General features: G+C 45.2%; 1 protein-coding gene across 1 annotated transcript in view; it reads right to left on the reverse strand.

Moving 5' to 3' along the window:
* The window catches only part of LOC122392895 (receptor-type tyrosine-protein phosphatase mu-like), an 84,092-nt gene that overhangs the window by 60,537 nt on the left and 2,352 nt on the right, over positions 1–21,203 (reverse strand). The window contains exons 2-8 of the mRNA XM_043388249.1: positions 18,117–18,222; positions 17,903–17,996; positions 16,596–16,806; positions 15,823–15,993; positions 3,106–3,216; positions 2,048–2,156; positions 1,318–1,460 (exon numbers count right to left, since the gene is read on the reverse strand). Of these exons, the coding sequence (XP_043244184.1) occupies positions 1,318–1,460; positions 2,048–2,156; positions 3,106–3,216; positions 15,823–15,993; positions 16,596–16,806; positions 17,903–17,996; positions 18,117–18,222 (945 nt within the window). The remainder of the gene's footprint in view (positions 1–1,317; positions 1,461–2,047; positions 2,157–3,105; positions 3,217–15,822; positions 15,994–16,595; positions 16,807–17,902; positions 17,997–18,116; positions 18,223–21,203) is intronic.

Below are 21,203 nucleotides of genomic sequence, written 5' to 3' on the forward strand. Positions count from 1 at the left end.
ATCCGTGGTTCTTATGACGTTTCTAACATGTGCGTTTTTCAGGGACCTTAACCCTCGCCGGCCGAGGGGGGGGCGGGTGCCGCCCCCCCATAGGGTTTTTTTCGCGATAGCTCCGAACACGCTGGCGATAGAGAGCTGAAACTTGGCATACCTGACCTTTGATCCAAGCCGCATCTTTTGACACCAATCGCATTTTTGGGTCAGGTCAGGTCACTGACCTATGACGTCATAAGTGAACCTCTGCACGGTCTTCAGATGTCGCAACTTCGCAACGCCCTCACTGCCAGAGGAGATGTCACAGGGAAATGAAACTTGCAGGATCTAGTATCCATTATGAGTCTCACAACTTGTATGTCTCAGATTTTTCCTAAAGGTCATATGAGGTCAGGTCATTTTCGTGACCTCACCATTATAAGTCAATGGGGAAAAATGAAAACTGCTATTCTGGCGCCGGGAACGATCTCAACTATTTCAAGCACACAGAATCGTGATTTGATGCACTCCTTGCAAGGTTAGATGCGTCATTTTTGCAATGTTGACCTTCCGTGACGTCATTTATGACGTCATCAAGGTCATATTAGTTTTTCGTCAATAACTCCCGATCAAATTGAGCTAGCGAGTCGAGAAAGTCACCAATGGACTCCAGAAGACCTGCCGAATCAAATGATATGCGACATGACCTATTTCGACCAACTTCGTGACCTGGGGGTGCTGACCTGACCTTGACCTGAGGTCAACACCCCAAGTTGACCTGACCCGAACAAAAAGTATATCATTCGACGCGCCTGAGCGGGGCGAACACGATGCTGCCAAAATCGCGGCTCTGCGGCCGTTTTTGCGAAGTTATTCACCAAAAACTCAACCGTACCCTGGGGCACTTGACCTGACCTCAGAGGTCACCGGTTGACCTAGGACCTTAAAATCGGGTACCAGTCTCTGCGTCTCGTAACGGCGCACACGCTCGTTTTTTCCGCGACGCGCTAGCTCCACCAGGGGCGAAACGGCGAGGGGGGGTCGTACCCGCCCCCCCCCCCCCCCCACCCCCTCGGCCGGCGCGTATGTAGAAAACCAATAGGTCCGGCGAGGGTTAACCTCCCTGTGTTTTTCGCAGTTAACTAAAAAAAAAATCAGCTACGAATTTTGAGCCTGGTGTGCTCAAGGGGCTCAAGGGGACCAAGCCGGCACCTCCTTATTCAAAAGACTGTCAATAAATATAAGGGGAAGGTGCATCAACCATTTTTAGTTGAGATTGTTGGCTGGACATACAATAGTTGAATTTAGATCATGCATTCAACAGCGCACACACGCAGTGCTTACCTCTCACAATAACGGAGAACGAAGATCTGCCGTTATCGTACCCTTTGTTCCGCGCTTCGTAAACTCCAGAGTCTGCTGGTTCGGCGTTCTCAATCATGTAGCTGTCGGGGCTGCGTGACTTTTGGGTGATCCTTTGGGTTGGGCTGGGGACAAGTAGTTAAATATAGCAAGGTATGATGCAAGACGTGTGTACTCACCTACAATAGCAGCACCACCCTCCAGAGCTTGTCGTTATTAGCCTTTGGGTTTGTAAATAAATATAAACACAATTTGCAAAAGAATAGAGAAAACACCTTGCATTACAAAACAGGCCAAAGTTAGGCGCTATTTTCAGCTCAACTGTTGCAGGAAACGCACAGAATAGATAATAGCCGTTTTCACGACGGCCATCCGGTACACATTTGGTGCACATCTGGTACAGACTACAGATTAGGTGCAGATTTGGTCAAATCAGGTTCAGTGTGTCTTTTCGAAGCTATCAGCAAGGGTTGCACTAATTGCTTATATGCCTGCTTTGTCATATTATCAGAGAGCATCATCGATTAAAAAACTGAAACAAATTCATAAAATGAACATATTTGCTGTAAAAGAAATTAGGTGCAGATTTGGTCAAATTAGGTGCATTCGCCGGATAGCCCGTCGTGAAAACGGCTAGTAACTTCCTGGTGACTGAAGCGAAAATTATGCATAAAGCACAAAGGAACAGGAGCACGACTAATTGTTTATTCACCTTCCGTCCTTATACCAAACGATGTTTGAAGTTACTGTGGAGTCCACTCTGATATGTATTCCATCACCACGACTGGCACGATACGTGAGACGAGTAGGCGCGTGGTAGGCTGAAATAAGTATGTTTTCAGCCTTAAATAGGTGTCAGCACTGTTTTAAAGGAAATAGTTCACTTTCACGAAATTATATTTTTTGCAATGGATTTATGATTTTTTATGTTCAAAATGATCAGCAAAGAAAATAAAACCTTTTTATAACAAAATATTATTTTCTATATTTTTGATATAGGAAGAACTTTTCAGTTTCTGTAAGGCACACGCGATCCAGTATGAAAAGAGCATGGGTCCCGAAAATTCTTCAGAAGCTAGAGAAATTATCGCGGCCACCGGCATTTGGGCGATCTGCTCATGCTTTTGTTACTGGAGCGCCTCTGAAGAATTTTCTGAATAATTTTCTTTTGTTACTGGAGCGTTTCTGAAGAATTTTCGGGACCCATGCTCGTTTCATACTGGATGCAAATATATGCAAGGCACACAACCTCAACGCAAGGCACCTTTTTCGGGACGAGAAATAGAATATCTTTGCCTAGGGTGATCGTTGGGCTGTAAAAGCTCCTGATTTATGCTCGTCTCAGCCCAAGCTACGGAACTGCTATTCCAGTTAAAAACCCATGTTAAAATGTGAACTATTTCCTTTAAGAGACAATAGAAAATAATAGAAGAAATGACCCTATTCTCGCTTTTGCTGAGAAGACAGATCTAAAAGTCTAATCACGAGAATCTGAAGCTTTTGGCTTTGAGCCTCTGTCAACCCGACGGCTTAATTGGGTGACCTCTTATAGCTCCAAGAATCTCAATGCTCCGCGTAAAAAAACTAAGCCTTCTTTGCTTAATTTCCCGCCCAGCGCGGTAGCATTTGGCATAAGTTTTTAGCTAGCCAAACATATCAGGAAAATATTTGGAAACCTATAATTGGCTGAGCGAAAAAATGTTTAAAACGTTGCAATGTCGGTCATGCGTCTATTAGCTGTAGCTTTCAACATGGCTTAGTGATACTTACGGTTCTCTATGTAGCTAAAAGCGGTTACATCCGAGTAGAGTTTATCTTGTAAGGAGCATAGCACCCTGTTGCCGGATGTCACCCGAGCCTCTCGGAAACTGCTTTGAGATTCTATCGACATACACACACATCTCTAACTTTCAAAAGCACACCAAGGAACTCAGTGCCTGAACAGAACATGATCCATGAAGGAATGCGAGAAAATTGAATCTACAGGGTGTCCCAAAAGTTGTTTACATTCTTTTACGTCCAATAAAATATATAAGTGTACTGGTGTTCACACCTCACAAGAAGCGCCGTTCAATTTAGCATATACCATGAAACACGAAAGTAAAACACGAAAGTATATGTTTTCAAAAAATAATAATAATAATGATAACAATAGAGCCAATTAACAAAAATGCTCGACGATTCAATTTTAGCCGACCCGCAAGCTCAACCAGGCTGGCCGCTGGTTCCCAGATCATTCGGGTCGTTCAGGCTACAAGATAAACCGTACATTTGTTATGTATTTTAATATGGTTAGTCCTTAACCCTCTAGTGCCCCCGGTATCATATCTGTAAGTCAATTTGCAGAAAATTCGCCTGCTAATCATAGAGGTGAAAATTGTTGAAAACCCTGTTGTATCAGAAGTGGTACGTCCTGGCAACCACCTGGTGGCAAAATTTTTAAGTAATGATTTCTCAGTTTCCCACCAGGTGATTTTGAAGAGGGTCAGTTTGTCCTTTGCCGAAAATCAATTTGAGATGCAAGTGTAAATTTAGGCATTTAGAAAACAAAAAAATTAGTTATTTGGAAAGAAACTTGGTATACTGTGAGACAAATGTTCAACATATATCATAGTATGTTGCAAAACATCGCAACTTTTTCAGGGTCAAAGATATGGACCCCCATTTTTGGGGATGCTATATATGATACAGTGGGCATAGCACTCCAATATTTTCTATGAAATTTTCGCCGCTGCAACATACGGTGTGCCAATACCATAGTTTTCTCAGGTGATAAGCATTGCAATGGCCTGTGAGTCATTGCAAATGACGATGGTACAAGATGCATAAATTTGTGAAGTTCGCACCTCTTGCGCCAGATAACTCTATTTCGCTCCAGACTTAAAATGTCATAACGATATTGGTACGCTTATGCCGCCTCTCATCCTTGTCAATCTTCCAACATCTAGCTTTCTATGAGTGGCCTTACATGCCTCATACGTCTCGACTTTTCTAACGCTCATAGGAATCTGGTTTTCCAACTGTTTGACGATGACAATAGTGAACTTTTTGATCTGCAGGACACTAGCAGACCATATCTTCTTAACCACGTTAGGAATGACATGCTATCGATGACAAGCTTGTTGATTTCAAGGAACGATTATCCGTGCGAGCATTTATACTCGTGAAACCAAAAATTGAGACTTGATGTTAGGGACAGGAGGATTTCGCGGTCTCTTGCACAATTTCGATATTCCAACAGGGGTTGTGGACGGGCTTATTTATGTCTTGTGGGTCTATGTGTTATCTGGGCATGGCTGAAGACTTGCATTAGCAGCCAGCCAGCATTTTTCATTCATATTGGAGAACGACTCACCATTTGTTTGCGATTCAAATCTCCTCCGTTCATCCCAGTATTAAGAGGTTGAATGTGGAGTGGAAAACTATATCGTCATCTTCAGAGGAAGCTGGCTAAACGGGCTCGCCATGAAGACAGACTCCGGACCGAAGGGCGTGGTTCCTTTGATTTCCTATCTAAGAAGTAGGCAACCATGCACTGCTGCCAGGTTCCAGCAGGTGCCTGACACCTGGCAAGCATTTTCACTGCCAGGTATGTCATTTGTTGTCATATATTGACATATACCGCCAACTGTGGTAGCTGAGTGCCACTGAACAAAAAGGATTTACATATAGGTACTAAAACATGGATACTACTTTTGTACTGACCATAAGAACCAGTATAACGCCTTATGGGGCGACTAACGGAGCGAGCGAGAGGTTGAGCCTTGCACGTGCGAAATTTCGAGGGGGTACCTCCAACTGACTTGTGCACGGCACCCTACTCACCGATCTCTAGCGATGTGCCAAATTTGAGCACAATCGGCCCAGCCGTTCTCGAGATCTGGAAGCGGCACCCTGCACGTGCGCACGTGCAAAATGGGTCCCAACTGACTTGTGCACGGCACCCTACTAACCGGCCCCTAACCGCGTACCAAATTTGAGCGCAATCGGTCCAGCCGTTCTCGAGATCTGGAATCGACCCCTGCACGTGCGCACGTGCAGCAGCACCCCAACTCTGGCACATGGATATGCAGTGCCTAGTGGGTGCCTACCTACATGCCAACTTTCAGCGCAATCGGCCAAGTAGTTACCGAGATATTGCAACAATTACAAAACTGACACCTCTTCGTTTTGCACGTGGCACGTGCATAAGGGGTCACCCACATGCATAGGGAATAGTCCAATACTTGGTAGAAGGAATGAAGCTACCCTACAAAAATTACCGCGTGTAAATCGGTCAAGTGGTTGCTGAGATATAAGCCTCGCAAAAGCGTCCGCACGGCCGGCCGGCCGGCCGGCCGGCCGCTCATACTCAGAAATTTCCGTTATTCTACGTAAGACTCCGCTCGCTTCGCTCGCTCCGTAATAAAAGTTTAAGTGCGGCATTGCGTAATGCGTATGCTCACCTCCATATGAGGTCAATGAATATTGTGCAAGTTCCTGCCGATCGGTGCACAGTTACCTGTACCTTTGTTGTCTGACACGTACAACGGTTATTGCACTGGTCAGTGCGCGGCTGTTATACTGACGCCGATGACATCAGGACCGCACGACCAGTCAAAATACTAACTGACGATTCACAGGCTGAGAGTTTCAGTCACCCGAGATTGTCCGGCTATCATGAAGATAAACCAACATCGTCTTTGGCATTGATCCCGGTCCGTCGGCACGCTGTCCAGCACTTTGTATCAGAACTGCTTCACTTCAACCACTTACCGCGAGCCAACTGTAATGTCTTCATTTCTATATCAAGTATGCATAACGCATCTACGTTTGAGAAGCACGGCTCACATGTCTAAATTATGAAAAAATTGCACAGGTGCAACGCGCTGTATCGTGGAAATTGAAGGAATAGAAGGCACTCGTAAATAGATGCCTATGATTAGCGTTGTTCCCTGAGCACCGACGGAAAGGACATTTTGATACCAGAAGGATGCCAATGAAATATTAAGAAAATGTTCTGATCAAAAGTGCACAGTAAAGGACGTCTTGTTGGCATTTTACACATTTTAACTGCCACTTTTATTACTGAAATTCTTAATAACATATATTTTCTCATCTATGTCTTCACTTCCTTCTGTGTGGTCTGATACCACTAAAAATTACCAAGTGGAATGCCCAATGTATCATATTTGATGCAAAATTTATTTCCGAAATTTGAACTGCGAAAAAAATTTTGACTCCAGATTTCGAACAAGGGACCCAAAATGAATCATACGTCACAAGGGGCTAATTTTAGGAACCGTGGAACTATGTGTGGGCATTAGAGGGTTAAACCATGTCTCTTCGCAAGGAAAGTGGTGTTTGTGCCAGTTTTGGCCACGTTTTTGCCGTGCCTGATGACGCCTAGTGCCGCCAAATAGGGCCTCTGACCTGCTTTCAAACATTTTTTTCTCGGTGATGCGCATGTTTTCTGGGAAACGGTTAGCCGCTGCAATATGTGACCTTCTCAGTACTTGAGAGACGCTCTTTTGGGCCTTCACAACCTGTTTTACTGGCATGCTATGAAGTTCTGTCAACGCATCAGCGTAAACTGCGCCCCAGGCCATCACCATTCACCATTGTTCAGTTCCTTACTGCGTGGACGGAGGATATTTAGTCGCGTTATTTGGTCTAATTACCATTGAACTTAGCAGTAAGTTTATAAGTCTGATGGCCAATAGTCGCAAACCAAAATGATAATTAACCCGCGCCCAAGTGTGGGGGGGTGTTTGAACACCCCCCCCCCCCGTCCAGTTTTTCGCAGATATCTCAAAAACGGCGGCGCGGAGCGCCGCCGTTTTTGGTACATCTTATCATACATCAATTCTACACATGCTGTAAAAATTTCAGACCAAGGTCATTCAAGGTCAGGTCACCAGGTCACTTGAAGTGACCTCACCTCATAAAAAGTTTCAATGTCTGCCATAGCTACACCGAGTGACCGATCACTTTGAAACTTTCAGCGATGGATGAGGGTAACAGTATCTATAAAATATTTATCTCGGAATTTTGATATCGGTGACCTAAGGTCAGGTCAATTTTGCGGCCAAGTCAATGGGAGAAAATTGAAAAGCGTCTGTTTTGCACAAACGCTATTCTGGACACTCTCAAACATCGAGATGTAGGTAAAATTGACACACTGAACCGGAAAATGGCAACTGTGACCCCTCGTTATGTCCCCGAGGTCATCTCAGGTCACGAACAGAATCTAACAGTTTTTCGCTAATAACTTCTGACAGAGGCGTGATAGAGCGCTGAAAACGCCTTAGATGTGTTCGGCTCGACGTTGCGGATCGACTGATATGCAACATGACCTTTTTCGGTCAGGTCATGACCTTGACCTGAGGTCAAATTTTCAATTTGACCTTTCAAGGTCAACTTATAGTTCATTCGACGCGTCTCGACGAGAGGAACACGATGCTGGCAAAAGTAATGCCATGGCTCTTTTGAGTCAAAAGTTATCGCCGAAAAACTGATTTTCTTAAAAAATGGCTATTTTTGGAGTTTTTGCCCTCTGGAGGCTAAACCGTTGACCTGAGGTCAAATCTGATAACATTATTCAGAAAGGTCTGTAAAAGGGCTATCGAATGCGCTTTTCCGCGGCGCTGTAACTCTATCGGTTCTCGAGATAGCCGTTGGCAGTTTCCAAAATGTGGAAATGGTCAACATTTTACCTTTGGTGACCTCTGGTGACCTGACCTTTGACCTGACCCAAAAAATGACCGAAGTGTTTTCGTCCTTATTTTTGACGTTCTTTCGATTGCCGCTTACCGCGTGTCGCTACGTGGCCCAGGAGCCGAGTTAGAAGGGGGGTGTTCAAACACCCCCACACCAGGGCCTCGTTTCATAAAAGGAATTACTTACGGCGTTCCGTCAATTATGCCAGATTTGGCGTATTTGATGCCAATTCGGTTTCATAAAGCCGGAGACCGGAGTAATTCACGCCATCGAAAGTACGGAGCTTCATTTACGGCAAATGCTCGATTCCGGACCAATTGATGCCATTTGGGTTTCATAAAACGACGTAATTAACACCAAATATTTTATCAAGCTCTTGATATCAGTGGTGTAAGCTACGCACAAAAATGTTGCGTGATTTTGAATTAATGTGAAGATTCGAAGCTAATTTTTAATATACTTTATAATGTTGAGCCCGGTGAGGAAGAAAGAACAGCCAAAATGAGAAAAAGAAACTGCAAATCTTCTGTACCATTCGCTTTTTGTGGCCACTATCGGAATTTTGTTTATTCGCCGCGCCGCGCCACTTTCGTAGTTAGGCACTTCTGCTTAGCTGGCTTTCTGCTGTTTTTAATATATTGTTTTAATAAAGGATGGTCATCAATATCAATTTTGTTTTTTCATACATAATTTTTAAGATTTAAATTCAACATATTTGTTTTATAAATTCTCGTAAAAAAATAAGTGTTGACATGAAATTGTAATTTGTAGGACGCTTGATAAATTACGGTAACTACGCAAGTGTGCTTAGTTACGGAGGTGTAAACAATTCCAGTTGTGGCTTTGTGAAACGGATTTATTTGCGCTCCGTAGTTTGAAAGGGTGTGAATTACGGAAAGGTGTAAGTTACGGCAGAGTTTTATGAAACGAGGCCCTGGTCGTGGAAAATCCAGACTGACACTGGGGAGCGGGTTAACCCAATTTGGCCCACCCCCTGTGGTTTTTCCTGAATAGCAAGGAAACGGCGGCGCGCAGGGCCGCCAAATTTTCAGTACCGTCCTGGGCATCAATTTGACACCTTCACACCAAATTTCAAGTCACAGGTCACCTAAGGTCAGGAGTTATTGAGGTCAAACTGAGGTCATGTTAGAGCAAAAATGAGCAAAAAACATGCAACCTTGTAACGCTCACCAAAACTACAATTACCAAGCAATTTCAAAGTTCTTTATATGGTCTAGTAGACAAAAAGCGGCGCTACAAAACTTCGATCTCGGATTTTCAAAATTTTGGGTTTTTGACCCCACTGTTCAAAATGATGACGTCAAATTTTTGAACTCAATTTTTAGCGATTCTAGACCACTTAGGGCAAAACAAAGACCACCATTGAACTCCCCGTGACGAGCTGCATCGAATGGATACCCATTTTATGCAAAAATATCAACTGTGAAATTTGACCTAATTTGACCTGACCTTGACCTGACCTTGACCAAAACGTGACCTAAGCTGGCCCTAAAGGCTGCCTGACCCACATAATCGCATTTGTCATGTAAAATGGGTCATAAAACATGTATCACACGACACATTCATATTGCGACCCCCCGGTTACTTGACCTCTGTGACCTGACCTGGTATCAGTGACCTCAAATAGCAAAATATGTGTTTAAAGAACATTTCCCCATCGAGGATTTTCAATGAAATGCATTTTACTCAATTTTACAACGCATTTCTTGAAATGCCTGTAAACGGTGAAAATTCGACCTTTGGCCTGACCTGTGACGTCATCGGTTTGACCTAGGTCAATAAAATTGGGTCACAAGGTAGTTCCCTGATAGGGCTATCCAACACCATTTGCCGCTTGTCGCTAGGTTGCGTGGTTCTCGAGATCTTATGGGGGCCAAATTACCCCCCCCCCCCTCCCAACAGGGCGCGTTGCTCGGCAGAGCCCAACGGGGCGCGGGTTAAAATCTTTTTGTTTTTGTTTTTATTGTTATTTTCATTATCATTTAGCTCTGCAACTATTGGCCATTAGACTTAATTGAAATGTGTCTAACAATACTGAACAATCGGCAGTAAGTATAACCCTCGCCGGCACAGGCCTTTTTTAGAAATTTTGTCCGAATGGATGGTACATACATAGGTAGGTACATAGGTACATACATACGAACACCCCCTCGCGTTTATTCCCTGATCGAGCTAGAGCTTCGCAGAAAAAACGAGCGTGCTGCTCGTGGCAAGAAGAAGCGGGTGATACTCGATTTTATGGTCCTAAGTCATCGGTTGACCTTTTAGGTCAGGTGAATGACCCAAAAGTCGGGAAAATCGGGACCTGTTAGAACGTCGTAAAGTGTGGCTGCTATGGGTTTTTCGGAATGCTGATCACGAATATCATATTAGTTTTGATCACAGATGATGTCTTTATGCATTTAGGCCAGGTCGGGTCAGGTCAGGTCAGGCTATAACCGGTAGGGGTCCTACCGGGTATTCGTAGTACGTGACAACCGCCTCTGACAGCTTCGTACCATGTTACAAAGGCACCAAAACTACTTCGTAAATGTTCAAATGGTTGCTAAATTCGAATTCAGCTCCAAAAACTAGCCTAGAAACATGTAAAACTCGAAAAAGTGGACAGAGGTCATCAAAGGTCAATGACCTGACCTCAGGGGTGGATAATTGTGCCGAGTTGGGGAAGCACGAGCTTTCCCAATTCCACGCCGGCTTGGCTTTAGAGCCGCAACAGACGGCGGAGGTCAAGGTCACCGCTAGGGCGGCGGCGGATTTGCTGCGCCCGTGCTACCCCAACTCAGCACATTTGTCCACCCCTGCCTGACCTGACCTTCAGGTGACCTTGACATCCACCCTAATACATGAAAGCAGCATCAAATCAAATAGTTGAACGCTTGAAACCACGAAAAGAATGCATTCGCGCGGCTAATGCGAGCCGACATACGCCGAATCGCGATTCCGGCCAAACATGGTCTCGGAAAATAGGTCACATGTCAAAGGTCATTTGCGTCAGGGTCATGAAATTCTCAGGGTTGGTGTAAAATTGATCAACGCGAGGGTACTGAAAGTTTCGTCGCGATCGGCCGCTTTTTACGCGAGTATTTGCGAAAAAAAAACTTAGGGGGGTTGCATCAACCTTCTGTGCCGGCGAGGTTTACCTAATGGTGATATTTCAGGCAACATGGCAGCGCAACATCTTCTGCAGCAGGCTATGACTACCTCCCTAGCGAAGTTGGTCCTGTGCCCCAGCGACTTGGAGGGTTCATTCCTCCACCAACTCTACAACATGTGCAGCATGGACTTCCAAGCGGTCATGGAGCTAGCTGCCGACGGTCCGGTGGACCCTGAGCGAGTGCGGGCCCCACGCATGGAGAGCGGCCTAACGAACAGCATTCGGCTGGTTCTACAAGGAACCTGCCAGGCTTCCCGACGACTGCTGAGGCTGCTCACGTGCCCACGCTGACATTGCAGCCTTCAGCGCTCTCGTCCGGCGCCCCGCTCGACCTTCGCTCTGTAGTTGCCGCTGGGCCGACCGCTACCCTACCAGTGCAGCATCGCGCTCGACGACTTTTAGCGCCATGACAATCACCGAATTCGAGATGTGTTATATGTACAATGTACATGTGAGATGATGTTTTTCGTACTCCAGCGTAACGACAGCCCAAATATTTAACGAGTTTGCAAAAGATGACTGATGTCATCACTGTCAACCGTGGAAGCCGTATGGCTACCCATCTACGCTGGAGTACGAAAAACATCATCTCACGCTCTCAGTCCCAGCGGATAAAAACAACACCTAAGTACAATGTACATGCTTTGTCGCTGCTTAAGCGATGCTTGATAAACGATGATGATGATGATGATTTCAATGCTGAATCATCATTCCAAATTACCCATTTTTATTCGCAGGAAGTCCACTTTTACTGATTTTGCAGGGCCTGCAATCTGCAAATGCTGGTGATGTTCTGTTTTTTTTTCATCGAGCCATATGGATACGTTTTTTTTCCAAGTCCCGCATCTGTTCTCGACCGTGAATTTCCGGGGACCACAAAAGATCCCTTTTAAAAAGTTTCCAATCGTCCGATTCTAATTAATTATGTGCGTTCGAAAGCTTGTTCTGGCATTGCATGATCTGCCACGACAGACAAACTTGAGAAAAACCGAGTGACTGTAACTTTTTTTAAAGTTTCGATCCAACTTGTGGGAAATTCACGGGAGAACAAATGCATATGGGGTTTGGGAAAAAACGCGACGATGTATGTGGTTCCAAAAGCAATCAATATCATAAATATCTGTATGTATATAGCCTTCATACTTGTGATCCCTTCTCTGATAGTCGCATTGTAAATTTTCGCACACTGCAGCCCCGCTTGCCTTTAGCCTCCGAACAAACAACTTTCACGATATTTACATACAACCACAGATGGCCGGCCGGACCGACATTTTCTTTTCAAATTTAATTGTGCAGAATGTCGTTTCCACCAATAATAACCGTGATTCGGAGTAGGGTAACTGTGGGGAAAACGCACCCCTGGGTTAAACGCCTCCCCTAAAAAAATCGTAGATCTTATCGACGGATAGGTGTTTTATCCTGGCTTTCAGAACAGTCAGCTGCTTGTTTACGTAGTTCTCTATTTCCGGTTCTGCGTCTTGAGGAGCAGCGTGGGTAGGTGCTGATGTTGGTTTTGGGTGCTGTTTTTGTTGTTTTTACAGAAGATTCCTAAGCTTTTGATGCCCTCTTTATATCACCAAACTTGCTATTGTGCACATCACTCAAAACTGCGTTTTATTGTCATTCTGTTGAATTTATTATGCGGCGGCGTTAGTGGCGCGTTTTTTGTCAATATTTTGTTGACCGGAAATGGAGTGGATGGGGAAAGACGCCTACTCGATGCATGGGGCAAGACGCCCCCAGTTTTCTGAAAGGGGGGCGTTTTGCACGGTGGTGAGAGTGCAGGGTAGCGCCGTGTAGGTCGGGGCCGAAAAGGCCTCTCCCTGTCCTTTTTTGCTGATATATCCTAAACGACTGCAGATATCGTCACCAAACTTTCAGGACTCCTCCGGGCATCCATTTTATACATTGCAACAACATGTTATTCCAAAGGCTATGATAGGTTGACCACAAATGACGTCAGAATGACGTCAAGTTCTGCCATGTTCATCATTTTCTGTTGATGGATGGGGTGGGGGCGCTTTGCACATGGGTGTGGGCGTATTACCCAGGGTGTGGGGCAAAACGCCCTTTTGTAAGGGTATGCGGAAACCTTTTTTGGGGGTTAAATACCACACGCAAGTGTCTTTTCTTGGTCTCAAAGCGTAGTAAAAAGAATGAGCTACATGATGGTGCCCAAAGGTTTGAGTAATCTGAGTTGGGTTGAGTGTCAGAAGGTTTCGCGCTTAATGGGGGCGTTTTTGACCTATTCACCCTATGTACATTAAACGTCTTTGCAACTAGCCTCTGACCCTTACCACCTCCAGTTGACCAAACTCCATAAAGTCAGCATACTTCTCCTATTGTGACCTTCCTCGGTACCTTCATGCTGCGATTAACCCTCGCCCTGGCAGGGGGGGGGTCGATCGGACCCCCCCCCCCCCCTAAGGTTTTTCGAAGATAGCGTAAAAACGGCGGCGTGCAGCGCCGCCAAATTTAGCACAGCCTATGGAGCAACCTTTTTTCATATGACCTGAAAATTTCAGGTCCCAGTGACTTTGGGTCAGGTCACCAGGTCAGAAAAAAACGGTACAAGGTCATGGTCAAATTTCAATTTTCTTTCTGCACCTGTCCAACTCACAGTTTTGGACTGATTTCCTTCAAACTTTCAGGATGTGCTAAGTTCACCGAGTTGTATAACATATACTTCGGGTTTTTTTAGGTCACTGACCTGAGGTCAGTTAGAGGTCATTACGTCGTAATGTTTGGAAGCAAACAAAATTTGCGCACCGTTCCCCAATTCAGTGTAAAATTTCGCGACCATCTCTTAGTCCCTTGCTCAGAAGTAAAAAATCTCGGACTTGTCTTCGACCGCACCTTAAGTTGGAATTCGCATATCGCGCTCGTCAGTAAACGCTGTTTCGGAATCCTAACTGGTCTGTCACATCTGAGGCACAGCCTGCCAGCCGGTGTTCTAGCCACTCTAGTAAACGCTCTGGTCCTGTCTCAGATCCGCTACTGCCTGGCAGTGTACGGTAACGGCTCGCAGCTCAATACGTCTAGGATTCAAAAAATATTAAACTTCGCCGCTAAAGTCATTTTCGGCCGCAAAAAATACGACCATGTATCAGACTTACACCAACGGCTTGGCTGGCTGTCAGCTGCGGATCTAGGCAGGTTCCACACAATCACTCTCACTCACAAAGTTCTACGTTCTGGCGAACCAGACTCGCTCGCCTGTGTGCTCCGGACTGTGGGTGATGTGCACGAGCGACCCACAAGACAGGACAGTGACCTCTTTGTCGCTCGATCCCGAACTGAAATGGGGAGGCGCCGCTTTTCTATCCGTGCACCTGCCCTCTATAACACGCTACCACTAAACCTTCGCCACCTCCCAGGTGCCCCCTTCTCAAGGCAGTTGAAATGTTACCTTAGGAGAAACGCTGGGGCGAGCCGAGCTCCTTTGCGGAGATAAGTCCGGAGGCTGATGAGTGAGTGCATTTTAGAGTGTGTGAGACGTGTGTGTGAGGCTTGTCCTCCTGTTTTTATTCCCTTTTTAATCTGTTGACGATGGGTAGGAATAGCCTGAAGCTTATTCGGGATTGCCCAAATACACGTGAATATGAATATGAATGTTAAGCCTATGGAAAAATGCTAAATTCGAGAAATACTGGAGACATCCGCTTCGTTCTATCACTTTTGTGCTTTGAAACCACAGTACTTAACAACAGGTCACTTGATGCTTCTTTGTTTGGTGTATTTACCCATGGGTCAGGTCAAATGAGGTCAACTGAGGTCAAATTACGTTTTTTGCCAATAACTTGGCACATAATGACGCTAGAGCTTAAAAAATGGTGTCATTGTGTTCCTGGTGATCAGCCGAATCGAATGATATGCGATATGATGCAATTTGGTTAACTTGAACTTAATTGATTAATTAAAGTTTACTTAAAAATTAAAAAAAACTTAAAGCACACTTAAGCAAGCTTAAAAGTTAAAAGTGTATCATTCGACGCGCCTTGACGTGCTGAGTTCACTGGTGCTTTTCTGTTTGCTCTATCGTAATTAGATCAAAAGTTATAAGCGAAAAACTTTTGACCTGTTTTTAGCGAAATTTTTAAATTTATACCCCCCAAAACCCCCCTAAATATTGACCTAGACCAACCAAATTTGCACAGGGGCAAGAACTCTAGGGGGTCCACCTACCTACTAAATTTGGTGTTTCTAGGTGCCATAGGAGCCAATCGCGAGGGGGGGTCGCATCGACCCCCCTGCCTATGTTATGAAAAATGCCCTGCCAGGGCGAGGGTTAAAAATAGGTGCGGGATTGACCAGTCAGGGCCGTCTCTGAGATAGCCTGACGCAGTGAAAAGGGTTCCCTCTAATACGAGACATACTAAGCATCATGCCAATAGCAATATCATGTTTCTCCCTGTTCTCAAAGTGACATTAATGACCAATAATATCACAAAATAGGTGTAAAGAAACTTTTGGGACACCCTGTATATGACAAACACATATCAATTATACAGCGCTGATCACAACGGCACTCTTGTTGACACCATCGGCATCAACCATGCTAGGCACTAAGAGATGACAGATGAGTTGGCATTGTTTCTACATTTTTAACTTACCATTTTCATGTTTCCTTTTTTCCTTTGATCTTATTACAGACCCGGTAAGCCTGAACAGTTGGAAGTCGGACGAATTCACTGACATCGGAACGTGGCACTGTACTGTTTGCAGTGGGTCTCCCTCACGGAACCGGAAGGTGTCGAAGACCACAGCTATCTCCGGAACAGGCTCTAAAAAAAAAAAACGTCAGGATAAGAACTCTTCAAGTACACTGCTTCTCGAACATTTTGATGATGTGTAAAAGAGTCTCATTTGCTATCGAGAAAGTTTTAAAGCAACTTAAGGATAGACATGCAATGTCAAAATAAAGTTAGGGACCATGTTCATATATTAAACAATGACGCGTGGTTACCATTCGAGTGTACAGGTTGCATGATGCAAAACTATTATGGGCGCCCTGTTCGAATGAGCCGAGAGAAGTGTCAGTCATTGGGCGCGTCTAAAATAAATCAAAATAACAACAAACAACACCAGCTCAACCAGCATTATCAACTAAACAAAACAATAATTAACAAAAAACAATTGTAAGCATAGAAACGACACTTGCCATCAAGATGCTCAGCTACATAACGTCACACCTGAGACCATCCGTGGCATAGATATGTAAGTTTTGACACGAGTTTCATTTTGTTATCAAATACGTCATAAATGCCTAAAGGCGTTTACGCAACTGTCATGATATTCGTAATCGTGCCAATTTTTAACTTACGTAAAATGCTTGGCCGAGAATGCGCCTTCTACCTTTACCGTCGCCTCTCGCATGGCAACTCACCAGAGACTTTGTTGCTGGTGAACTCTACTCCCAATCTCTCTTCACTGCTGAGTCTTTCCGGACGTGGTGTGATGATGCCGCGCCGGAAGCTGGGTACGAACGGACCCTGGTGCTGCAGTACTCTGAGACGGACTCTGGCGGACTCTTGGCTCCATTGGGACGGGTAAGCCAGGCGAGCGTCGTGGATGGCGGCCAGACACAGGTCAGAGTCCTGCGGATCACAGCGGACCAACGGTCAGTCCACAGCGCCAGTCCGATTGGACCGGCTACATAGCACGAGGGAACAGCGTGTGCACTGTGCAGTGTGCACGCTCATAATTCACACACATGAAGACCGAACTGAGATACAAGTTCTTATGAAAGTGTTAAAGGTGTCAAGAGTTTGCCAGTGATAGGGGTATAGAGGAATCAGAAAATGTTTTGAGAACTGAATAAGAGAAAATTAGAGAAAGTAGAAAGGGGCATAAGGGGGGGGGGGGGGTAAACTGGCATGTGTGCCGGTGCGCCGGTGTGCGGGAGGTCGCATGCATATATCATGCATGTGTTTTTCTCATTGCATTGCAAAAGCGATGTTTCACTCACTGCCAACACCGTCCTACCAACCGTTGTATATCTCTATGGATTTGGTTGTCAGTCTACAACAAAAGACTATACCTTATGTCGAAACATTGTAAATGAATATTATTCGATTTTGCAAGGCGCCTTCTTCGTGACGTCAGTCATGACATAAAACACCACCATTGTAGTAACAGTGAGAGCTATTTGTAATTCGGCCTGAATATTCAAGCGATATTCACGGCAACATTTTTTACTTAAAATATCCAAACTTTTCACGACAAATTTGTTTTTGAGCTCACCAAATGGGCCGGCTGAGTGCATGTGTCGTGACATAGATAATGAAACATTTATCTCCTTGTCATCCAAACTTGTTCAACATGATTTTTTTTTTTCACGAAAAAAGCAAATATGCAGATCATTTTGGTTATCAATAGCCGTTTTCACGACGGCTATCTGCAACATTTGTTACACGTTTGGTGCAGATGTGATGCAGATTTGGTCATATTAGGTTCATTGTGGTTCTTAGAAGTTATCGGTTAGGGGTGTACTAGCTTCTTAAATACCTGGTTTTTCACATCAGACGTTTTTTTCGAATAAAACACTTGGTTGAAATAAATTCTTAATCTGGAAAATATTTGTTATAAGATATTTGGTGCAGGTTTGGTCAAGTTTAGTGCATTCGCCAGACAACCCATAGTGAAAACGGCTAATATATTCTTACGGTTATATTACAATCATCCCTTTCTTACCAGGCTGTAGACATATGTTCCTCGAACACTTCTATCAAAGGGGTTTTGATTCCTTTCCACTGCATCACTTGTGCACTGTCTGTCACATGTGGCCCTGTCAACATACAATCCGTGACAGCGACTGTATAGTTTGGTCCAAAGCTGCCATTGTACGAGTAAGTTATAGTCATACGGCGGCGCCGTGCCTCAGGGCGATGGGAGTGGCATACAGTACCTGATTTCGGTGCCGGTGGTGATCGTTGTGTTCCATCCAAGAGGTGTCAGCTGACATGATGACCTGTCCTGAATGATTCCTATTGTCCGCTGACATTGTCCGGTATCTGAAATAAATGATCAGTGTCAGACCGCTCCACCCCTACTGAGCCGTCATTCCGGCCGGCCTCACGCTAGTGATGTCAATCAAAGATTTTTTGCGAGGAGAGTTTTAACCATGCTTGGTATAGTTTGTCAGAACAAACTTGTGTTTTTAGATTTTTCGAATCTTGATGTAAATCTTTTGCTTTTTTTCTTATACCGCTCGCCTGCTTGCTTAACCCGCGCGGGGCTGGGGTCTCCAGCCGAACGCGCGGGGCTGGGGGGGGGTAAATTTTACCCCCCTGTTATCTCCCGAACTAATGGTCCGATTTCGAAAATTCAAACGCCAATCGAAAGCTCTCATCACGAACTACTAAAAACATGTACTTAATTTAAAGTTTGAGGTCAAGGTCAAGATCAGGTCAAGGGTACAAATTGCAAGTTTCTACAGTATCGGCCTTGCACCGTAGTTGCCGAAGAATGGAGTCATGGACTGAGACTGATCGCCCAAAACGTGTTCTTAGGCTACCAAGACAATATTCGTTGCATACAATATCATTCAGAGGTCAAGGTCAAGGTCAGGTCAGGTCAGGTCAGGTCACCAAAAAACAAAATATAGAAAAGGGCATGTGCGACACATGTTTTATGGGTCATTTTACTCATATAATTCAATAGGCACACTCAATAAGTGATATGGGCCACCTCTGGATGAATTTCAGGTCGAGGTCAGGTCAAGGTCAGGTCAAGTGAGGTCAAATTTTGAAGTTGGTTGTTAAGGCCTAAAAAGGTGTCTATCTGATGCAGTTTTTCACGGCGAATCGAATGGTGCTATTTTTGTTTCCGTGCGAGGTCTAGAACTTCCAAAAAAGTCATTTTTCAAAAATTTTGTGTGTCGTGACGTCATTAAATTTTGAATAACTCCCACATTTTTGAACCGATTCTTCTAAAATTTGGTATGTAGGTGCACATAGACCACTTCTCTGACATATATTTCGGTTTTTTCGATAGACTCAAAATTTTGGATTTTATAATGATTTTCCCAAAAAAGTCAGTTTTTTGAAAAAATGTAGGCCAAAATCCAAAATTTTCAAAAAACCGAGATGGCCATTTGATAGACAAAGTAAAATTACGTATAACCTTTTTTGTTACGTCTTGATTCCTGAAAAAATGAACATGTTAGCGGCGTTTGAACTTTTGCCGTTTTTGAGGCGAAAATGGCGAACATGACGTCACTAAAACGTCTTTTTCTCAAAAAATTTCCGACGGATTTCGCTCAAATTTTCAGGGAACGTGTCAAATTGATGTACGAAAAGGTAATAAAAGTTTGGCGGCGCTGCGCGCCGCCGTTTTTGAGATATCGCAAAAATTCGCGAGGGGGGTAAAATTTACCCCCCCCCCCCCCAGCCCCGCGCGGGTTAATAGTCCCTGTTATGATGTTCTGCGCGCTCCTGAAGCGCAGTCAGGATGCCATGCAAATGTTTTATTTATTTGTACCTACGTCACCAATTCCTACAATGCACACAATGCCCGATGTGTCAAAACATGAGAAATATCACCGGTTGCACTCGGAGCGAATTATAATAAATTTGTGCACGTCAACTGAACACTACATTCTGCTCCCGCTAGTTGGAGCAGCCGACTGCAGCAGTCGGGGACGGATATGGAGGCTGTGGTGGGGTATCAGTGGTCCTTCCCGCAGTATGGCGCACAGTACTGCACAGCGACGTCGCTTGGTCGGCGTCCGGCCGGGGGTCCGTTGGGTGATCCCCGGGCCGGGTGACGCGTGCACCGATAGCCATCCGGCGGTGACCGCACTCAGCGCCGCGGACCGCCGCGACAAGGCGGACGACGCTCACTATGACCCGATACGTGTACTTACTCTTATATTTAGGTGTGGTTTGTTTGTTCTGTCTCATGTAGATGTGATTTGTTTTGCGTTTGACTGTAAACATTGGCTGCAATTTATTGCACAATGCTCTCTGGGGCGCAGCCAGAACTCTGGCGAGGGGGGTGAAAGACGTTCGCGATGGGCTCCCTAGCAAAGCGGGCCCCCTTAACCAAATTGGGCCCCCTTACCAAGAACGAAAACAGTTGCTGTTTTCCCGAAAATTCTTGGAAAATCACAAAGCCATTTGAATAATCACTGAATATGAATGTCTCATTTTAAACTTGTCAGTTAAAAAAAAAAACTTGTCTCATGTAATCTTAACTAAACTTGCCTCATTTTATCAGGTCAGATCAGATCTGACCTGACCATATCAGGCATGGTATCAATTATCAGCGCAATCAGGATTGTGATGGGCCCTTTCAGACCCAGACCAGGCACGGACCCTCCCACACATAGGATGGTCCTCACTCCTCTCATGCCTGGGATGAGCCTTCTCAGGCCTGACTGCGCCCTCTGAGACCTGTAATGGCCCTGTCAGGCCTGAAATGGACCCTCTTAGACCTCGAACAGGTCCTCTAGGGCCTGAAATGGGCCCTCTCAGGCCTGAAATGGGCCCTATCAAGCCTGAAATGGGCCCATTAGGCCTGCAGTGGTTCCTCTCGAATCTAAAATGAGCGTTCTCAGACCTGCAATGGGCCCTCTCACTCTCAGCCCGGAAATGGACTCTATCATGTCGAAGATGCCGGCCCTCTCATACCACAACTGGGTCCTCTCAGGTCTGGAATGGAATCTCTTAGGCCTGAATGGCCCCTCTCCGGCTTGAAAGGGGCCCCAGGCCACAAACAGGCCTTCTAGGGTCTGAAATGGACCCTGTCACTCAGGCCTGAGATGGGCCTTCTCAGACCTGAAATGGGCCCTCCTAGCCCGGAAATGGTCCCTCTCATGTCTCAACTGGGCCCTCTCAGGTCTGAAATGGCCTCTCTTAGGCCTGAAATGGGCCCTCTCAGGCCTGAAATGGGCCCTCTCAGGCCTGAAATGGGCCCTCTCAAGCTTGGAATGGCCCCTCAGGCCTGAAATGGGCCCTCTCAGCCTGAGATGGGCCCTCTCATGCCCTGGAAC

This window comes from Amphibalanus amphitrite, unplaced genomic scaffold (assembly GCF_019059575.1).
Source record: "Amphibalanus amphitrite isolate SeventyFive unplaced genomic scaffold, NRLGWU_Aamphi_draft 000505F_arrow, whole genome shotgun sequence".
Taxonomy (NCBI): Eukaryota; Metazoa; Arthropoda; class Thecostraca; order Balanomorpha; family Balanidae; genus Amphibalanus; species Amphibalanus amphitrite.